Genomic DNA, 19164 nt, shown 5'->3' with positions numbered 1-19164 from the left:
CAACTCAGTAGCAACCCCCCCCCAATCCAATTAAAAAATGGGCAGAGGATCTGAATAGACATTTTTCTAAAGAAGACCTACAGATGGCCAACAGGTACATGAAAATGTGCTCAGTAGCACTAATTATCAGGGAAATGCAGATCAAAACCCCAAGGGGCTATCACCTCACACCTGTTAGAATGGCTATCATCAAAAAGATAAGAGATGATGTGTCAGGTAGATGTGGAGAAACGGGAACCCTTGTGCACTGTTGGTGGGAATGTAAATTGGTGCAGCCACTATGGAAAATAGTGTGGAGGTTCCTCAAGGAATTATATATTTGTATGTGCGTGTATGTATATATACATATATTTGGTGATGAATGTGTTAATTAACTAGATAGAAGGAATCCTCATCCTTTAAAAATGTATACATAAATCATCACAATGTATACTTTAAATATCTTTTACTTTTATCTGTCAGTTATACCTCAATAAAGCTGAACAAAAACTGTGTTTCCTTATATAACCTGATACCAACTCTACAATCATCTCTGAAGCACTAACTGAAATTTCCTTTCACTTCAAATGAACTTAGTATGTGATTAGTGGTATGCTGATATGCTTTCTTAAGGCAGATTATAACTACATCGATGGTTTGTTTTCTCTATCTTTTGTTCAGATGTTTTTAGAGGAAGAGAATTTCTTAGGCTTGTACAGTCAGAAGGTCAGATTTTTTTCCTTCTCGAAGCAGCTCTGTAAATTGATACATATATATGAGTTCTGTAGAACTCGTTGGAGATCAAAAAACTCAAAAACGCCTCTATTACAGAAAATTTAACTTTTCTGATGTTATTTAATGACGGTGATTCTCTTGCCCTTTTACAAACAAAATTCATTTTAAAGGTGAAATATATAGTTTTCTTCCTTCTAAAACAGAATACACAGTATTTAATCTATGCCCCTTCTTGATGATTCACTCATCACTATGAAAATGAATAACTATTTTGGGATGTGACACAAAGATTTCCTCAGAGGAGCCTGACATGTGTGACAAACTGCTTGTCCTTAAACTAAGTAGCTCCAGAATAATCAATAAACTTTTTGAGTTCATGTATCTGGTGTTTTTTTTTTTAAATAGTTTTCCTTCCTCTGTTGTACACTACTTTTTCATAGTCATTTCTTCTTGCTGTCGTGTTGCCTGTGCATTTTATTCTCACTTTTATTTGTTATTTATTATGTACTGACGTTTTTCTTTAAACACTCTCCAACTCATAAAGGTTACACAGCAGCTTAAAATGTATAAGATGAAATTAGGCAATTAGAGGAAGAAAAAGCAAGGGTAAGAGCAAGGAGACTGGGCCAGGGATGAAGTTAGTATTCTCAAAAATGCATCCCAGAAGTTTCTGCCGTTTTGTTAGAAGTGGAATACAAATTTGGTTCTGAGCTTTTAAGTAACCCATCCAAAGAGATGAGCAATTGTGTCATTTATAAGGTCCATAAGATAAAAATAAAATACTATAATTGGCAGCTTTTAATTTCTTGAGGCCCCCCCCAAAACAGTTTATCCTGCTTATTGGAACAGGGTCTTATTTGAGAGTTAATATGCTTCATGGGAGGGCTAGAGTATGTTCTTATAAATATCAGAGCCTTACAGCAAAGATGAAGCGACATCTACAGTTTACTTGTTTGCTTGTTTCTTTCTGGATTCTTGGCTGTGTTCTGAATAGCTGTGTCAAATAAGTCATTTCAGGATGAAAGAAGTCAGTCACCTGAGTTTCCCTCTTTATCTTTACTGGCACAGAGTAAGGGGAAAAGCTTTATCTTACATGTATGTGGTTTTCACATTCCTTCTCATCCACGATCATGTTTCTTTGGGAAGATGTAAAATCCTACTCCAAGCCTGCTCCTTTTCCTGACAGCATTATAGCCTGCTGAATAGGAAGCCTCCACCTATTTTCATTTTTACTTCTCTTTCTCTTAGCAAAATGAGAGGGCAGCTTGTTAAATAGATGGCGTATTATCAACTGGAGGCAGTATGGTTTTAAGAACTAGAGCTACTAAAAATAAGAAGTGAATAGTTCCCCCATTCTGTTGTGTTTGCATTAAACTGTAAGTGCAGTCTTGTAAGTTTTGTAAGTAGAAGTTAATGGGACTATCTTTTAAAACATGAGTTATCAAACTCAGAATGATGTTCCTCTAAAGAAACACACATCCCCAAGTATCACAAATCATAAGTGATACAATTTATCGAATCCTTCTATCTTTGGGGATAATGTCTCTTCTCTTAAGAAAATTATCTCCCCTCTCAAAGTCCTGCCCTCTCAGTGACCCCCAGCTGCAGCCCTCCCTGTTCTTTCACTACGGTCTCTGCTTTTCCTCCAGCCAAATGCTCTGCTCTGTGGACACTGTTCCCTGGAAGGTCACCAAGGATTCCTGAGGCCAAACCCTCAGTCCTTGGCCTCACTGCCCTCTCAGCCGTTCTCTTCATTACTTTCTTCCATGATTTTATCTACACCAGCCGCTTCAGTGATTAGCATTTCTGAAAACTATTCCAAATCCTCATTGTAAAGCCCTAATCACAACTCCCACTTTGCATTTGCGACGACGGTGCACTCGTCCCAGTCTTCACTCAGCCCACATCTGTCTCATCTGCCCTCCAGAGGTCCACCTTCCTCTTGACTTCTCTTTTCCCAATAAAGGCATTGCCTCAAAGATATCTCTGACTCTTCCCTCTTCCCCAATAAATAAATCTTAGAAGATTTACCATTTCTTCCATCCTTTGTATCTCCAGGACCACTATTCTGATTTAGGTTCTTGTTCATTCTAACCTGAATTATCAGAAAAGCCAGATGACACATCTCCCCCTTTCTAATCACTTTGACTTGGCCTCTATAGTTGATAAATTGCCTTAAAATGCAGCCTCTTAGTAGCTACTAAAGCTGAACTCAGAACTCAGCAATTTCACTCCCAAATGTATACCCAACAAAAATGCATACATATGTCTACTAAAATGCTTAAAGCAGCACTATTTGAAATAAGTGAATAGGATGAATAAATGAATTGTGGTGAGTCACCCAGCGTAATCTATATACAGCAAAAAGGATGAATGTTTTATGACTCATGCAAAATATAGAAGAATCTCACAAACAATGTTGAGCACAAGAAGCCAGATATAAGAGAGTGCCTACTGCATGACTGCATTTATATAACGTTCAAAATGGGGCAAACCAAGACAGAAGAGTGCTTCCCTCTGGAGAGAGAGTGCCTGGCTTCTGGAGTGGTGCTAGTGTTCTAGTTCTTCATCTGGGTGCTGATCCCATGGGTGTGTTCAGTTTGTGAAAATGCATCAAGCTGTACATTAACATTGTGAATATAAAAAATAAAAGAAATATGTATATTCTGCTATTTCTTTTTTTTTCTTTTTGAATTTTATTTTAGTTATTTTTTTATACAGCCGGTTCTTATTAGTTATCCATTTTACACATATTAGTGTATACATGTCAATCCCAATCTCCCAATTCATCACCCACCCCCTCCCGGCCCCGCAACTTTCCCCTCTTGGTGTCCATACGTTTGTTCTCTCCATCTGTGTCTCAATGTTATTTCTAATAATACTATGCCTTTGCTAAAATATCGTTCATGCCTGTGTAATAAGTGTAAGCTTTTCCAGCCTGGTCTCAAAGATTCCATATGTATATTTCCAGGTTTCTCTTCATCCCACTAAGTATTCTCTGAAAAATGCCTGATGCTTACTCCTCTGTGGTCGTGCCCGAGCTGTCTGCTGCCAGGAGTGGCTGCTCTCCTGTCTGTCTGCTCTGTCCTTCCTCTCCTCCAAAGCCCATCCCAAGTGCTCTGTCCTCTGTGTCGCCATTCCTGATGCTCTCAAATGGGTGGGGCTTCTCCCTCCTTTCAACCCACAGAGCACTTTGGTTTTCTGCAATTGTCTTATTCTACTTTGTTTTTATTTCATTACATTTTTTGTTTTGTTTTGACAAATCGTATATATTTAAGGCGTACAACTTGATTTTTTTCTTTTTTAAAAAAATTGAGATATAATTGACATAAAATTATATTAGTCTCAGGTGTACAGCATAATGATTTGCTGTCTGCATATGTTGTGAAATGATCACCACAATAAGTTTAGTTAACATCCACCCGTCAGCACACATGGTTATAATTCTTGTTTTCTTATGGTGAGAAATTTTAAGATCTACTCTCTTAGCAACTTTCAAATATACCATAAAGTATTATTAACTATAGTCACCTTGCTGTACATTATTTCCCCAGGAATTATCTACTTTATAACTGGAAGTCTATACCTTTTGACCAGCTTCACTCATTTTGTCTACCCTCCAGCCCCCACCTTGGAAAACCACCAATCTGTTTTCTCTATCTATGTCTTATTCTACTTTGGAATAATAGTGGCTTTTATACGTACTTTGCTTTCTCCTTAAACCATCAGCTCTCTGTGTGTTCTTGGAAAGATCTAACACAAGCCCACAAGTGCTCACTAATATTTTTTGAGTCTACTTTCTTCGCTTTTCTCTATTATTCCTTCTTTAGGACATTGGCTTCAGGATAACTAAAGGAAGCTAATCACTAGAGCTTCACCCCTAAATGTGTAGTTGTTGTAAATTAGATTCAATGTTTTTACCTTTTCTCCATGTTCCTCTCAATGTCACAGGGATGATTTTTTTTTAAACCTTAATTATAATATAATAACTCCCCACCCCTCAATTATTTTGAATATGATCCTGGGTATCATATCTCTAATCCACAAATACTTCACTAGATATCTCTAAGATTGGAATCCTTTAAAAAATATAACCACAATACCATCATTATACTTAAAAAAATTAACCACAGTCATAGGAATGACTTTTAAGGAAAATTATTTTAAGCCTGTTTCTCTATTATTTCACATCAGGAGAAAACAAAGGGCAGAAGCTATGAGCCCATCTTCCTATCACTGGAGTGATCCCTTCCAGAAAAAGACTGAACCAACTGTTCAGGATAGGATAGTTCTCCTTTTTCCCCCCTACCAATATGTTCAACTTAACGTTTAGTTGGAGCCCTATCTGTTGGATTAAAAACAATGTTTCATTTTATCAGTTCTACTGGCTATCCCATTCCATGTCAGGACAACTACTGGGGTAGACCCTAGGCACACCATACGGTTTTGGTTCAGAGGCAAAGGAACTCTGGCAGCCTCTTATCTCACCCATAACTTGCCCACCCAATTCATGGACAGAGCTAGGGTGGAGAAGATACCAGCAAAGTGAAAGCTCAAAGCAACCCCCTTGTGACAGTCAACACACCGAGACAGTTCTCACAAGGGAGGGACTGGTGATGCCAACGTGAGTCAGGGACCTGAGCTTGCTTGACTGTAAGGGACACACCAATGCTCAAAGAGAAGGGCTCCAAGTCTTCTTACCTACCTCATAACAGAGTGAAATGCACTGGGTTGAAAAATAAACAGTTATTCTTATGTAAGACATTTCTGGCCTCTTTTACTTAAACATGTTTATTTAAAAATATCTCACAGTTCAGTATTTCTAAACAAAGGTTCTATTGCTTATTGGCTGATCTTGTTTTTTTAATAAAACTCTCATTTTTTTTATTTGCTAATATATTTAGCGTACAGTTTATAGGTCACAGAAAATATCTTTTAAGTATTAGGGACTGGACCTGGATGTGTACAATGCTGAGCTATTCTCAACGCATTAAATGATACTACTGAGTAATTTAGAGTGTTTTGTTTTGTTTTGTTTTGTCTGTGGAGTCCTAACCACTGGACCACCAGGGAATTGCTGTTTAAAGTGTTGTTTTTTTTTTTTTCCTTTTTGGCCACACTGCGCAGCATGTGGGATCTTAGTTCCCTGACCAGGGATCAAACCCGTGTGCCCTGCGGTGGAAGCACGGAGACTTAACCACTGGACTGCCAGGGAAGTCCCCTGAGTAATTTAGAGTAACAGTACCAGCATCTTCTGTTTCAACTAGAAGTCTGTGAGAATTGATTAAAAGGAAAAATCCAGTTGCTGGGAAGCATGAGAATAATTAACATATAGATATACATCTAGATCAGTAAGACTGAAACAAGAGGACAATAAAATTTCCAGGTTTTAGATTGGAATGAATCATTTAAAGGCACAAAGCTAATCCAGGATATTGATGATGGTGTCAGATGACATCACATTTTAGGAGGACAAACTATACTGGATAGACAATTTTATATCTGCATGATAGCCCAGAAAAGAACCACCGAATCAAATTTATAGAGGACACTATTCACTAGTTTTTAGTGAATAATAATTGTAATTATATGGAACTTTTAGAAGAGAAAGCATTATGTTAGTTAGTTTTTTGAACTCTTTTGCCATGACCATATTTTATTACAAGTTTCTGGTCCCCGGGGGAACTGAGAACATGACTGTGTATCAGAGGGTAGAACAGAGACTCACTGTGCTGTCCAGCTGTATCCAGTGAACCTCGTTGTTGGCGCTGATTCGGGACTGTTGGGTCTGCAGAGTGTATGGGCAGGAGGTGACCTGGAGCACCAGGAGGTTGAAAGCTTCCAGAACCTCTCTGCAGTTAATGACTCTGTCAGCCAATCCATGGCCAGGTTCACCATGTGACAAAGAGCCCGAAATGACACTGTAGAAATATTGAAAGTCACATTAAAACCTCCTAATTTAACTGATTAGATGCAGAATCAGAATATCAAAATGGAGGTAATGTTTTAGCTCTTATTTTTCTAGTTCCTATTAATTGGGGGCAGGAGCAGAAGCAACCAACATTGGATTTGGAAGGGCAAAGATGACCCACCTTCTTACCCCTTTCACACAGATTCCAGGGATTTTTTTTTTTTCCTTTTTCAGTTTGTCGCTGATACACCTCAAAATGTAAACTCAGTTATCCAAGCCAAGGATATCCAACTCCGTAGCTGAGGTGGATCACTTCAATTTGAAGGCCCACCTGAATGAGGGAGCTCTCCATCAAAATATGATGCTTATAACTCTGCAATGATCTGTACCCCCAAAGAGGCCCCAAAGCTACAAGGAATCCCCTCTGTGTTAACACACTCTCCTTCCTCCCTTGAAGCTGCTAGACTGTGGGGAGGACTCCCCCGGCCTCCTCCCCACGACCAACATTTTCATATCTCTGAGTCATTTTCCGTTCCGTTCAATGTGGAGGTACCAGGTTTCCATGCAGCCTCAAAACTCCCCACTCCCAATCCCGCTCTCTCTCCCTCTCTCCCACCCCACCCCACCCCTCTCCCTCTCTCTCTCTCTCTATATATATATATATATATATTCAAAAAAGTAATCTCAAGGCCCATGAGAATTAAATACAGAGAGATCCAATGTGTAACCCTCAGAGCTATTACCCCAAACTTTCAAAGATGAGGAATACAAGGTCAGTGAGCTATTTCTGCTCATAGAACATGAACAGTAACTGAACAAGGTGTGGGCAAAATTTCTTTTCTTTATCTTTCCTTCCTCCCTCTCTCCCTTCCTTTCTTCCTTGCAAATCTAACAAGTTATACCAGATCATTTTTACACCTACATATGGCTCTGGACTTCAGATTATGGAGTACCAAACACATTCTGGCTTCTGAACAAGTGTTTTTGCAATTCTGACATTTCTGCCACAGATAAAAAAAATTCCAGATGCCTAACCTCAGTGTGTCCTGAGGAAAGAAAATCTATGAATGCTTGATGATGCCTGAAATTTCCCTCCCCCTACCTGGTGAGGACAAACCATGATATGTAATACTTGACAACTATTTGCCCTTAAAAAAAAAACAACAAAAAACAACTACTTGCTTTTTTCAATCCATAGGAACAAAGATACCCCCTACTAGATAAGTACTGTGATTTGATCTGACTCCGTCACACCACACAAACTGTTATTTCATTAATAAGCCCATAAAGAGATAGGATGGTCTCTTGTTTAAACAGGTAAATTGTGGAAGGTTTTGGATCTGCTCTCAGATCATTGAAGTGGCATCTCCACTGCTGCTAAAGGGAAGAGGGAAGAGAGAAAGGCAAGAAAGAGGAGAAATAGCAGGAAAGGAAGGAAGAGAGGACAAGGAAAAGGAGAAAATGAGAAGAACCACGAGGAGGAGAGGGGGTGGGCGGGAAAGCACATGGCCCTTCTGGGAGCTCACTCACCGCAACCCCCTTGTTGCCAACCTTTCGCTGAAGCAGCTGAGTCCCACAATGCTCTTAAGACGGGATTTTAACAGGAATTTGTAAATTCGCCCACAGTATAGTTAAAATAAAATCAACATTAAAGTGGTAAGAAAAGTTGAGAAAGCAAGAAAAGGGTGGGAATAAGTTAACCATGAGAAGATGCCAACTGGTAGGGTCCATGGTCTTTCAAATCACCACCTTTTAAATTATTTAGTACATGACCATTACTGCTGTAGAAGAAATATTGTATTTGCTCACTCTGAAGCAATCACCTCGTTAGTTCCACATGGGAGTTGTCATGCACTAGCACAAAGAGTGTGTACGGGTTCTGTTTCACCCTTCTCATAAAAACTTCAAACTTGGTTTGAATCTCATTGTCTAGACGAACAACATATTTCTCTGCTCTCTGATAGGCTGTCCCATTTTCCTCCAGACCCAAGTCTACAAGGACACCTGCCAAGAAGAAAAAAGAGTTTATCTTTTTCACACACATGTCTATGAGATTAAGTTCAGTGTACTGATATACTGGGTACTAACCATATATAGAGATTTACAGAGCAGATAGCTTTCCATTTCCATATTCCCCACAACAGTTTTGAGGAGGAAATATCAGGTTTCCTTTTCTTTAGAATACCGCACCCACCTCCCATACTTCATACAAATGACAACAGGGACTGACCTGATACGTTAAGTAGAAGCTTGAATGTATGAGACCTCTGTCTAATTAAATTCTATTTATATGTGAAATATAAATTTATATTTATATGTGAATTTAATTATGTCTAATTAAATTCTATTTATCTGCTAACAGCTACTATAGGCCACTTGGAAAAAATGAAGCTTTGGACTACAGCTCTTGGCCAAATTGATATAATCGTGTAAATCTTCCTTACCCCAAACTTAGCGACAAAACACATATAAGAAAAAAGGAAAATAAAATCTGATGTCCAAAGATACATCGCTAGATCGTGAGCTTTTTTAGGTAGTATTTTACTCATTTTATATAGTGACAATGTTGCACAGTACCTAGAGTATGGGATGCCCTCAACGATTGTTGGATTATGTACCAAATTACTAGAATGAACTGAATTACTCAAGATAATTATATTCTCAAAACGTTAGAAACTGTAAAACTTGTACTGTATCATTATCTCTGTCTATAGTAAAATTATTTCTACATACAAACATCTAAAATAGTTCTAGGCACATGAAGCTGTTGTTGGATAATTAAAACGCCAAATCCTCCTTTAAAATGAAGAGACAAAGTGATAATTATGTGAGGTGAATTATGTGAGATGAAGTGTGTGTTAACTAACCTTATTGTGGTGAACATTTCACAATACATACATGCATGAAAACATCACACTGTATACCTTAAACTTAGACAATATGTTAATTATAGCTCAATAAAGCTGGAAAAAAACACTGCCCCCAAACAAGAGTGCACAACACTCCCCTGCCCAAGACACTCAGCCCTCTGAGAGGAGAGCCTTGTGAGTCAAGCCCATGACCCTCCAAGCAGAAGGAACCAGAAGACTGATTAGGGTTAGATATGTCACATTTGGGGGTTAGATATGGTCCTCCAAGGATATCTATTTAACATCCAATATCAGCCACATCCACCAGTCCCAACTGTGTGGAAAAAAATTTAAATTAAAATAGATAAACAAGTTAAGTGAAGAGACTTTTATGAATTATGTTGACTTAGTTTTGTTTGTCTAGTTTTTCTTTTCATATAAAACCAGACTAATTAACAGCTATATGCAATTAGCATCTAGATGCCGTAATACTAATAGCTCTAAATGGTATAAAAGAAAATAGGAAAAATGTTTTACCATATGAAAAATTCATTATACCAGAAAAGGTAAACAGAAAGGTAATTTTGTTTTCAAACTTTTTTCATTAGGAGCCTTTACTCAGAGATTGTTTTCAATTTCCACCCACATGTAGTCAAATGATGTTGTGAATATTTCCAAAAGCAATTAATCAAACATTTAATTTGGCAAGTAGTCTGATTTTTTGGAACGTGAATTGCTTATAAAATTTATTCAACATTCGATAGAGATTTACTGAACATCCATTATATATCAGGTACTATGTCAGGTATTGTGTTCAGCCTGGGGATACACAGGAGGGCAGGACAAACAAAGATCTTAATCTCATGGAGCTTATGATGGAGAAGATGGATATTTTTGACACGTGTCATGATGAGAGACAAAGTCCTCTGGTGTAGAGGAGGTGAGCAGAGGCACAGAAAGAGGACCTACTTAATCTCTGGTGGTTTCTGTTTCCTTATTTGTAAAATAGGGAGAGTACAACCAGTTGAAAATTAGTCTATATTTCCTAAGTTTATCCTTAGGAAATAAGCAGTGACAGTCAGGAGTCTCTTAATATGATAAGACCATACATAATTCACAAAGAGGAAAAATGCATCTTATGGATTATTGAGTTGATCACATTTCAAAACAAATGAAATGCCGACCAATTGTATGCCTTTGACAGGTCAAGTCCATACATGCCCTTAATGGAAAGACAAAGTTCCATGAATCTCAGAGGTCATTCTCTTAGACATAACATGGTATATTAGTCTATGCTGCCAGCTGGCTCTGCAGTGGTATATCTGGGTGGGGGGGAGGCACATCAGAGGTACTTGATTGTTTTATTTCTAATGGGGCATTTTTAGTATATCATCCTTACCTTTACATTTTGTTTTAGACTTGCTTTTAGTTTTAAGTTTTGTTTCTTTCCTGGTTATGAAAGTGATAGATACTCATCTTGGGAAAACTGGAAAGTATAGAGATATATTAAAAAAGAAAAAATTATCCATGATTCTTTAACTCAAAATAAGTCACTGTGAACATTTTTGTGCATTCCTTCCTACTTTTTTTAAAATGGATATTCTGCTACCTAGCTCACATTTTATAACTGTATATCCTGACTTTTTTTTACCTATAACTGTAAAGTGAGAAACAAAACTATCCACAACCAGTCTAATGATACAGTATTTATCCTTTCATAGAAGCTGGTGGTCTTATGCAGTGTATATTAAAATATAAACAGAATATAATTTAATATTCCATTTTAATTCCTTTCTCCCTTCACAGCTTCTCCTTAGTAAATATAAAACAAAAATGGATATTGTGTCTTCCTTCAGAGGGCCTCTTTCAACAGGTGTTAATGGCATCATTACAAGCATTTTATTTCAACTCAATAAAAATATCTTATGCTCTTACTATATTTAGAAATAAATGGAACCACCAATTACTTAAAAAAAGAGAGAGAGAAAGAAACAAAACTATCACTATTTACCAATAATATGTCTTGGTAGAAAACATAAAATAATCCACCAATAAATCAATTAAATTAATAAGAATTTAGTTAAGTTGATGGATTCAAAATCAATTTATAAAAATTAGTTGTATTTCTTTATACCAACAGCAAACAGTTAGGAAATAGTATTTAAAAAAAACTATTTTACAATGACGTCAAAAAATATTATCTATGAATAAACCTTATAAAAGGTGTATAAGACCTTTATGGAGAAAATGATGAAACTATTAATGACATTAAAGAAGACTTAAATTAGAAGTATACCATAAACATATAGTTAAAATTTAAAATTGTTTAAAAATGTATATGGCAGAGCAAAGAACCAAGAATAGTCAAGACAGCCCTGAAGTAGAAAAGGTGGGAGAGATCTGCCTTACCAGAGACTAAGAATTATACAGCTGTATTAACAAGACAGTGGTTTTGGCATGGAGCAAACCCTGGAAACACACCCACATGCATATAAAACAGAGATTTATGATAAAGCTTGCAATGTAGATCAGTGGTAAAGGATGGGCTCTTCAACAGTCAGCACTGAAGAACCAAGAAATTATATTGGATCTTACCTGATATGCAAAAAAAAAGGAAAAAAAAATTCAGGTGGATTAAAAACTTAAATGTAAAAGACAAAACTCTAAAACTTTTAGAAGACAATAAAGGAGAATAACTGTGGCAACTCATAGAGGATTTCTTAAACACAAAAGGCCAAATGATAGATAAACTAAACTTAAGAAGGTCTATTCATCAAAGATGTTATAAATAAAAAGATGAGCCTTCCAAATCTGTAACTAGTATTACTAAAAAGGATTAGTATTCAGAATACATAAATTACTCCTACAAATCCAAGAGAAAATGGGCAAAAAAAAAAAAAAACTTTAGCAGGCATTTCCTAGAAGAAACCCAAATGGCCAATAAACATCTGAAAAGATGTTCAGCCTCATTAATAATAAGGGAAATACAAATAAAAACCATAATAAAATGGAATAATACCACATTAATACAAATTTTAAAAAACAAGATAATTGTAAGAAAGAAGTGGATGAAAGAAAATACTTATGTATCTCATTTCTGCAAAACAAATCCAAGAAGGATAAACCACAACCTAAAGAGATTGGTTACCAGTAGGGGGGTGGGTGGGAAAGGGGTGTCAAGAAGGGAGAATGGGAATGAGTAGGTATGAGGGAGAGATGCTTCTCTGAATATACCGTTTTGTATAGCTTTGGCTCTTAGAACCATAGAACAAAGTTAATCAAGAATGGAGTGGGGGGGTGGGGGGACTTCCCTGGTGGCGCAGTGGTTGAGAGTCTGCCTGCCAATGCAGGGGACACGGGTTCGAGCCCTGGTCTGGGAAGATCCCACATGCTGCGGAGCAACTAGGCCCGTGAGCCACAATTACTGAGCCTGCGCGTCTGGAGCCTGTGCTCCACAACAAGAGAGGCCGCGATAGTGAGGGGCCCGCGCACCGCGATGAAGAGTGGCCCCCGCTTGCCACAACTAGAGAAAGCCCACGCGCAGCAATGAAGACCCAATGCAGCCTTTTGGCTGCATAAATTAAAAAAAAAAAAAGAATGGAGTGGGGGGACTTCCCTAGTGGTCCAGCGGTTAAGACCCTCTACTACCAATGCAGGGGGCCCGGGGTTCGATCCCTGGTCAGGGAACTAGATCCCACGTGCCTCAACAAAGATCCTGCGTGCCACAACCAAGACCCAGCGCAGCCAAATAAATAAATAAATAAATATTAAAAAAAGAAAAAAAAAAAAGAATGGAGTGGGGCATGGGGGGTTGGATGGGAGGAGAGGCAGGCAACATGGAATCCAAATGGTAACAAATGAAACCTAACATAACCACATTGAGGGGGGGTGAGCATGAAAAGAGCAAACCTCGGTAAAACAAATCAGTGTTTTGGCTGGAAACCATAAGGCTAAAGACCAAAAGAATTGTATGGCAACACTTTAGCTGGCAATCTGTTTTCCCACAGGGGTGTGGGTTAGCAATTGTGTAACTTCTAGGAAAAAAAATCAAAGCAGTGAATATGTACATTGTAGATAACAAGAATCAGATTTCTCCCTGTCAGAGAAAAAAGTTACAAATAGAGAAATGGGGAAGGACTAAAAGGAACCTTGCAGTGTTCATATGGAATTGGAGATAGCAGTTAAGGTCATGAAAAACAAGGTAAAATTGAAGACATGTCCCAGGTTGCAGGAGACTAAGAGGACAAAAGAACTGAATGCAATGTTTGATCCTGGATTGAATCCTGGAACGAAAAATGACATTAAGGGAAAACTAGTGAGGTCTTTAGGTGGTTAATAGTTTTGTTCCAGAATTGATTTCCTGCTTTGATCATGGTACTATGGTTATATAAATTCTCAACTTTAAGAAAAGCTGGTGAAGGGTTTATGTGAACTCCCTATTTTTTAACAGCTTTATTAATATATAGTCCACATACATTTCACCCATATAAAATGTGCAATTCAATAGCTTTTAGTAAATTCACAGAGTTGTACAACAATCACTACAAGCAATTTTAGAACATTTTCATGAAACCCCAGACCCTTTAACCATCATCCCTCAATTCCCCCCTCAGTCCTCCAGCCCTAGGCAATTACCAATATATTTTCTTTCTCTATAGGTCTGCTTGCTCTGGACATTTAATGTAAACAGAATCATAACAATATCTGATCTTGTGTGACTGGCTTCTTTCACTTGGAATACCGTTTTCAAGTTTCATCCATGTTTTAGCATTCATCAATACTTCATTTCTTTTTATTGCTGAGTAATATTCCATTGTATAGATTACCACATTTTATATATCCATTCATTATGGGCATGATAGACATTTGAACTGTTTCCACTTTTTGGTTATTATGAATAATGCTGCTGTAAACTTTTGTGTACAGGTTTTTTGTGTGGACCTATATTTTCACTTCTCTCTCATTTCATATCTAGGAGTAGAATGGCTGGATCATATGGTAACTCTTTGTTTAACCATTTGAAGAGCTGCTAGACTGTTTTCTAAAGTAGCTAAACTATTTACATTCCCACCAGCAGTGTATGAACTTCCAGTTTCTCTACATATTACTTGTTATTGTCTCTCTTTTTGCTTATAGCAATCCTCATGGGCATGAAGTAGTATTCATTGTGGTTTTGATTTTCATTTCTCCAACTGCTTAATGGTGTTGAGCATCTTTTCATGTGCTCTTTGGTCATCTGTATATCTTCTTTGGATGTGTGCCCATTCAGATCCTTTACCCATATCTTAATTAGGCTATTTGTCTTTTTATTATTGAGTTATAATAGGTCTTTAAATATTATAGATAGAAGTCTCTTATCAGACATATGATTTGCAAATAATTTCTCTCATTCTGTGGGTTCTCTTTTCATTTTCTTGATGGTGTCCTTTGAAGCACAAATGTTTTAAATTTTGACGGTGTCCAGTTTATCTGTTTTTGTTGTTGGTGGTGGTGGTGCTCTTGGAATCGTATCTAAGAAATCACTGCTTGATCCAAAGTCACGAAGATTTACACCTATGTTTTCTTCTAAGAATTTTATTGTTTTAGGTCTTACATTTAGGTCTTTGATCTGTTTTAAGTTACTTTTTGCTTGTGAGGTAAAGGTCCAACTTCATTCTTTCACATGTGGATATCAAGTTGCCCCAGCACCATTTGTTGAAAAGATTACTTTCCCCATTGAATGGACTTGGCACCCTAGCCAAAATTCAGTTGACCATAAATAGCAGGGTTTATCTCTGGACTCTCTCAATTCTATCCCATTGATTTATATGTCATCTTTATGCCAGTACCACAATGTCTAAATGCTGTAGCTTCGTATTAAGTTTTAAAATGGGGCAGTGAGAGTCTCCCAACTTTGTTCTTCTTTTTAAATATTGTTTTGGGTATTCTGGGTCCCTTGAATTTCCACATGAATTTTAGGATCAGCTTGTTAATTTATGCAAAGAAGTCAGCTGGGTTTTTGATAGGGAATGCATTGAATCTGAGATCAATTTGCGGAATATTGCCATCTTAAAAATATTAATGTTGGGCTTCCCTGGTGGCGCAGTGGTTGAGAATCTGCCTGCCAATGCAGGGGACACGGGTTCGAGCCCTGGTCTGGGAGGATCCCACATGCCGCGGAGCAACTGGGCCCGTGAGCCGCAATTACTGAGCCTGTGCTCTGCAACAAGGGAGGCTGCGATAGTGAGGGGCCTGCGCACCGCGATGAAGAGTGGCCCCCACTTGCCACAACTAGAGAAAGCCCTCGCACAGAAACGAAGACCCAACACAGCCATAAATAAATTAATTAATTAATTTAAAAAAAAAGAGCCCCTTATTAAAAAAACAAAAAAATTTAATGTCTTCCAATTCATGAATGTAGACTATCTTTATATTTATTTAGGTCTTTTTAAATTTCTTTCAACAATGTTTTCTAGTTTTCAGAGTTTAAGTTTTACACTTCTTTCATCAAATATATGCCTAAGTATTTTATTTCTTTTGATGCTATTATAAATGGATGTTTTTTCAGCCAGCATATTGTGATAATTTTCTTTTTTTTTTTAACATGTTTATTGGAGAATGGAATTATTTTTAAATGTCATGTTTGGATCTCTTGTACTGTTTCTGTGACTTTTCTGAAGATATAAAATTATTTAAAAATTAAAAAAACTTAAAAATAAGCATGACCATATCAAACATTTGCAACTGAAACACATACATCGCTAGTGGGAATGTAAATATAACCAACCACCTTGGAAAAAAATTAGCATTATTTAGTAAGGTTGAAAGTGTACATAACCTATGCCCCAACAATTCTTCTCTCAGAAAAACTCTTGTACATGTGTACCAGCACTGTTTGAAATAGTAAAAAACTAGAAACAACCTAAATGTCCATCAATAGGAGAACTGATTTTTTTAAAAATGTGTGTTATATTCATTTAATAGAACACTAAAAAGCAGTAAAATTAGTGAATTACAGCTACACACAACAACAGGATTAATCACAGGAACGTAATATTGAGTATAAAAAGTAAATTACAGACAAATGCACTTACAAAAATGTTTAAAGTATACAAAATTAAACAATATATTGTTTAGGAGTTATGCACTATGGCAAAACTATAAATAAAACAAGGAATAATAAACACAAAATTCAGCATAATAGTTACCCTTGAAAGAAGACGAATGTTAGCATCAGGGTGGGGAACAAGAGTCTTCAGTTAAGTTATTTTGATGGGTACGTGGGTGTTCACTATATTGTGATTTTTAATACCTCATAAAATTTATAAATTTGATCTATTCAATATTTAAAATTTCTTAAAAGGGGGGAAGGCAAATATATATCCATGTTTAAGAAACTTTTTAAAGACATTAGTAACTATACTAAATTCTATTTGATGGATATAACATCAATGTACAGTGACTATTTTCCTGTCACTTTCTACTTTGAATACTATAGAAAAGTTGAAAGACTAGTGCAATAAATACCTGTATACCCTTCAATTAGTTTCACCAATTGTTAATATTTTGGTACATTTGCTTTTTCTCTTTATTACTTTTTATTCATTGTTGTTATTATTGCTGAATAATTTAGAAGTAACATATAATATTCACCCCTATATACCTCAATATGTATTTCTTAAGAGCAAAGGCATTCTCCTACATAACTAAAATACCATTATTACATCCAAAGAATTGAACTAACATTGATATAATATTCTCTAGTACACAGCATACATTTGTTTTTTTTAAACTAATTTTTATTGGAGTGTAGTTGATTTACAGTGTTAGTTTCTGCTGTACAGCAAAGTGAATCAGTTATACATATACCTATATCCACTCTTTATTAGATTCTATTCCCATATAGGTCATTAAAGAGTACTGAGTAGCGTTCCCTGTGCTATACAGTAGGTTGTTATTAGTTATCTATTTTACATATAGTAGTAGATATGAGTTTCACGAATTTTCCCAGAGCTGTGTTTTTTACTTTTTATTTTTAGGTCTTAAGATCCAATCAAGAATTAGCATTGTACTTGGTTGCAATGTCTCTTTATTCTGTATAATTAAAACAGCTCCCCTGTCTTTTTTTTTTTTTGGTCTTTTCATCGATATTTTTAAAAATGCAGGCTAGTTGTTCTGTAGAATGTCACACAATCTGGATTTTTCTGATAGTGTCCTTGTGATTAGATTCAGGTTAAACATTTTTGGCAATTATACTTCATAGGTGACATCATGTACTTCCCCTTGTTCATAATGTCAATCTGTCCCATAATGGGAGATGGCGAAGTTTGATTGCATGGACATGGTACTGTCTACTGCCAGATCTCTCCATTGTAAAGATGCCTTTTCCTCTTTGTAATTTTTAATATGTGGGATGACACTTGAGACTGTGTGAATATTTGTTACTGAATACATTTTACCCAATGGTTTCAGTACCCATTGATGATACTTGCCAGAATCAATAATTATATTGGTAGTGCAAAACAGGGATTTCTTAATTCTGTTATTTTCATATGTTGATTAGCTGGTACTCTTTTATAAAGGAGAGCTTGCGTCCCACCCCTCACTCCTGCCCCTTTTATTTTTTTTAGCATTACTGTGGACTCATGGGCTTTACAAAAATCCAGTAGGTTACAATCCACTGCCATCATTCCTTTAGATGCCCCGAATTACCAAGTTTGGGCAGCAAAATCTCCTTCAAGCAGGCTGCTGTGTCCTTTCAACATGCCTCCATCGATCTTTGAGTACTTTCTTACTTTCTGGAAACCAAGATTCCAGACTGTTCCTACCTCAGAGCTGGTACAATGGGGAAGGGTATTTATAACCTAAGATCTAGATGCTAAGTGTGCACACACACATTTGATACTAAAATATCATTTTATTTTTAAAGATTATTTTGACGTGGACCATTTTTTAAGTCTTGAATTCACCACAACACTGCTTCCGTTCCAAGTCTTGGTTTCCTGGCCGCGAGGCATGTGGGATCTTAGCTCCTCGACCAGGGATCAAACCCTCACCCCCTGCAGTGGAAAGCTATGTCTTAACCACTGGACCGCCAAGGAAGTCCCAAAATATCACTGCTTTTAAAACCTTTCAGGGGATGAAGCTAAGAGACATTTAGTATTTTTCAAGTTATAAGTTTATACTTCTATCTCCAATTTAAATCTAAAATGAATATTTCTCCTTTCTTTCATGTAAGAACACTGGTTTTCAACATTAAAATATTTACCCATTTTCTCTATCCTGTGATATACACAAAATAGCTTAAGATTATCAGTACCACTTCCAACCACATACTGATTAAAATTCAAGATTCATTTGCAATTCTTTTTGCCCTTAGGATATGATATATCACACTGAGAATGTTCAATAAGAAAACCGTGTTTACTACTGGGTATATACCCTGAGAAAACCATAGGTCAAAAAGTGTCATGTACCACAATGTTCATTGCAGCTCTATTTACAATAGCCAGGACATGGAAGCAACCTAAATGTCCATCGACAGATGAATGGATAAAGAAGATGTGGCACATATATACAATGGAATATTACTCAGCCATAAAAAGAAATGAAATGGAGGTATTTGTAATGAGGTGGATGGAGTTAGAGTCTGTCATACAGAGTGAAGTAAGTCAGAAAGAGAAAAACAAATACAGTATGCTAACACATATA

At 36.7% G+C, this 19164-nt stretch overlaps 1 protein-coding gene across 1 annotated transcript in view; it reads right to left on the bottom strand.

Moving 5' to 3' along the window:
• The window catches only part of GREB1L (GREB1 like retinoic acid receptor coactivator), a 263665-nt gene that overhangs the window by 31049 nt on the left and 213452 nt on the right, over positions 1-19164 (bottom strand). Inside the window, 2 exon segments of the mRNA XM_036822897.1 lie at positions 6443-6635; positions 8449-8629. Of these exon segments, the coding sequence (XP_036678792.1) occupies positions 6443-6635; positions 8449-8629 (374 nt within the window).

Source organism: Balaenoptera musculus, chromosome 14 (genome assembly GCF_009873245.2).
Source record: "Balaenoptera musculus isolate JJ_BM4_2016_0621 chromosome 14, mBalMus1.pri.v3, whole genome shotgun sequence".
In the NCBI taxonomy this organism is placed as follows: Eukaryota; Metazoa; Chordata; class Mammalia; order Artiodactyla; family Balaenopteridae; genus Balaenoptera; species Balaenoptera musculus.
The sequence above is the reverse complement of the archived record's forward strand: the minus strand, read 5'-3'. Positions and strand labels throughout refer to the sequence as shown.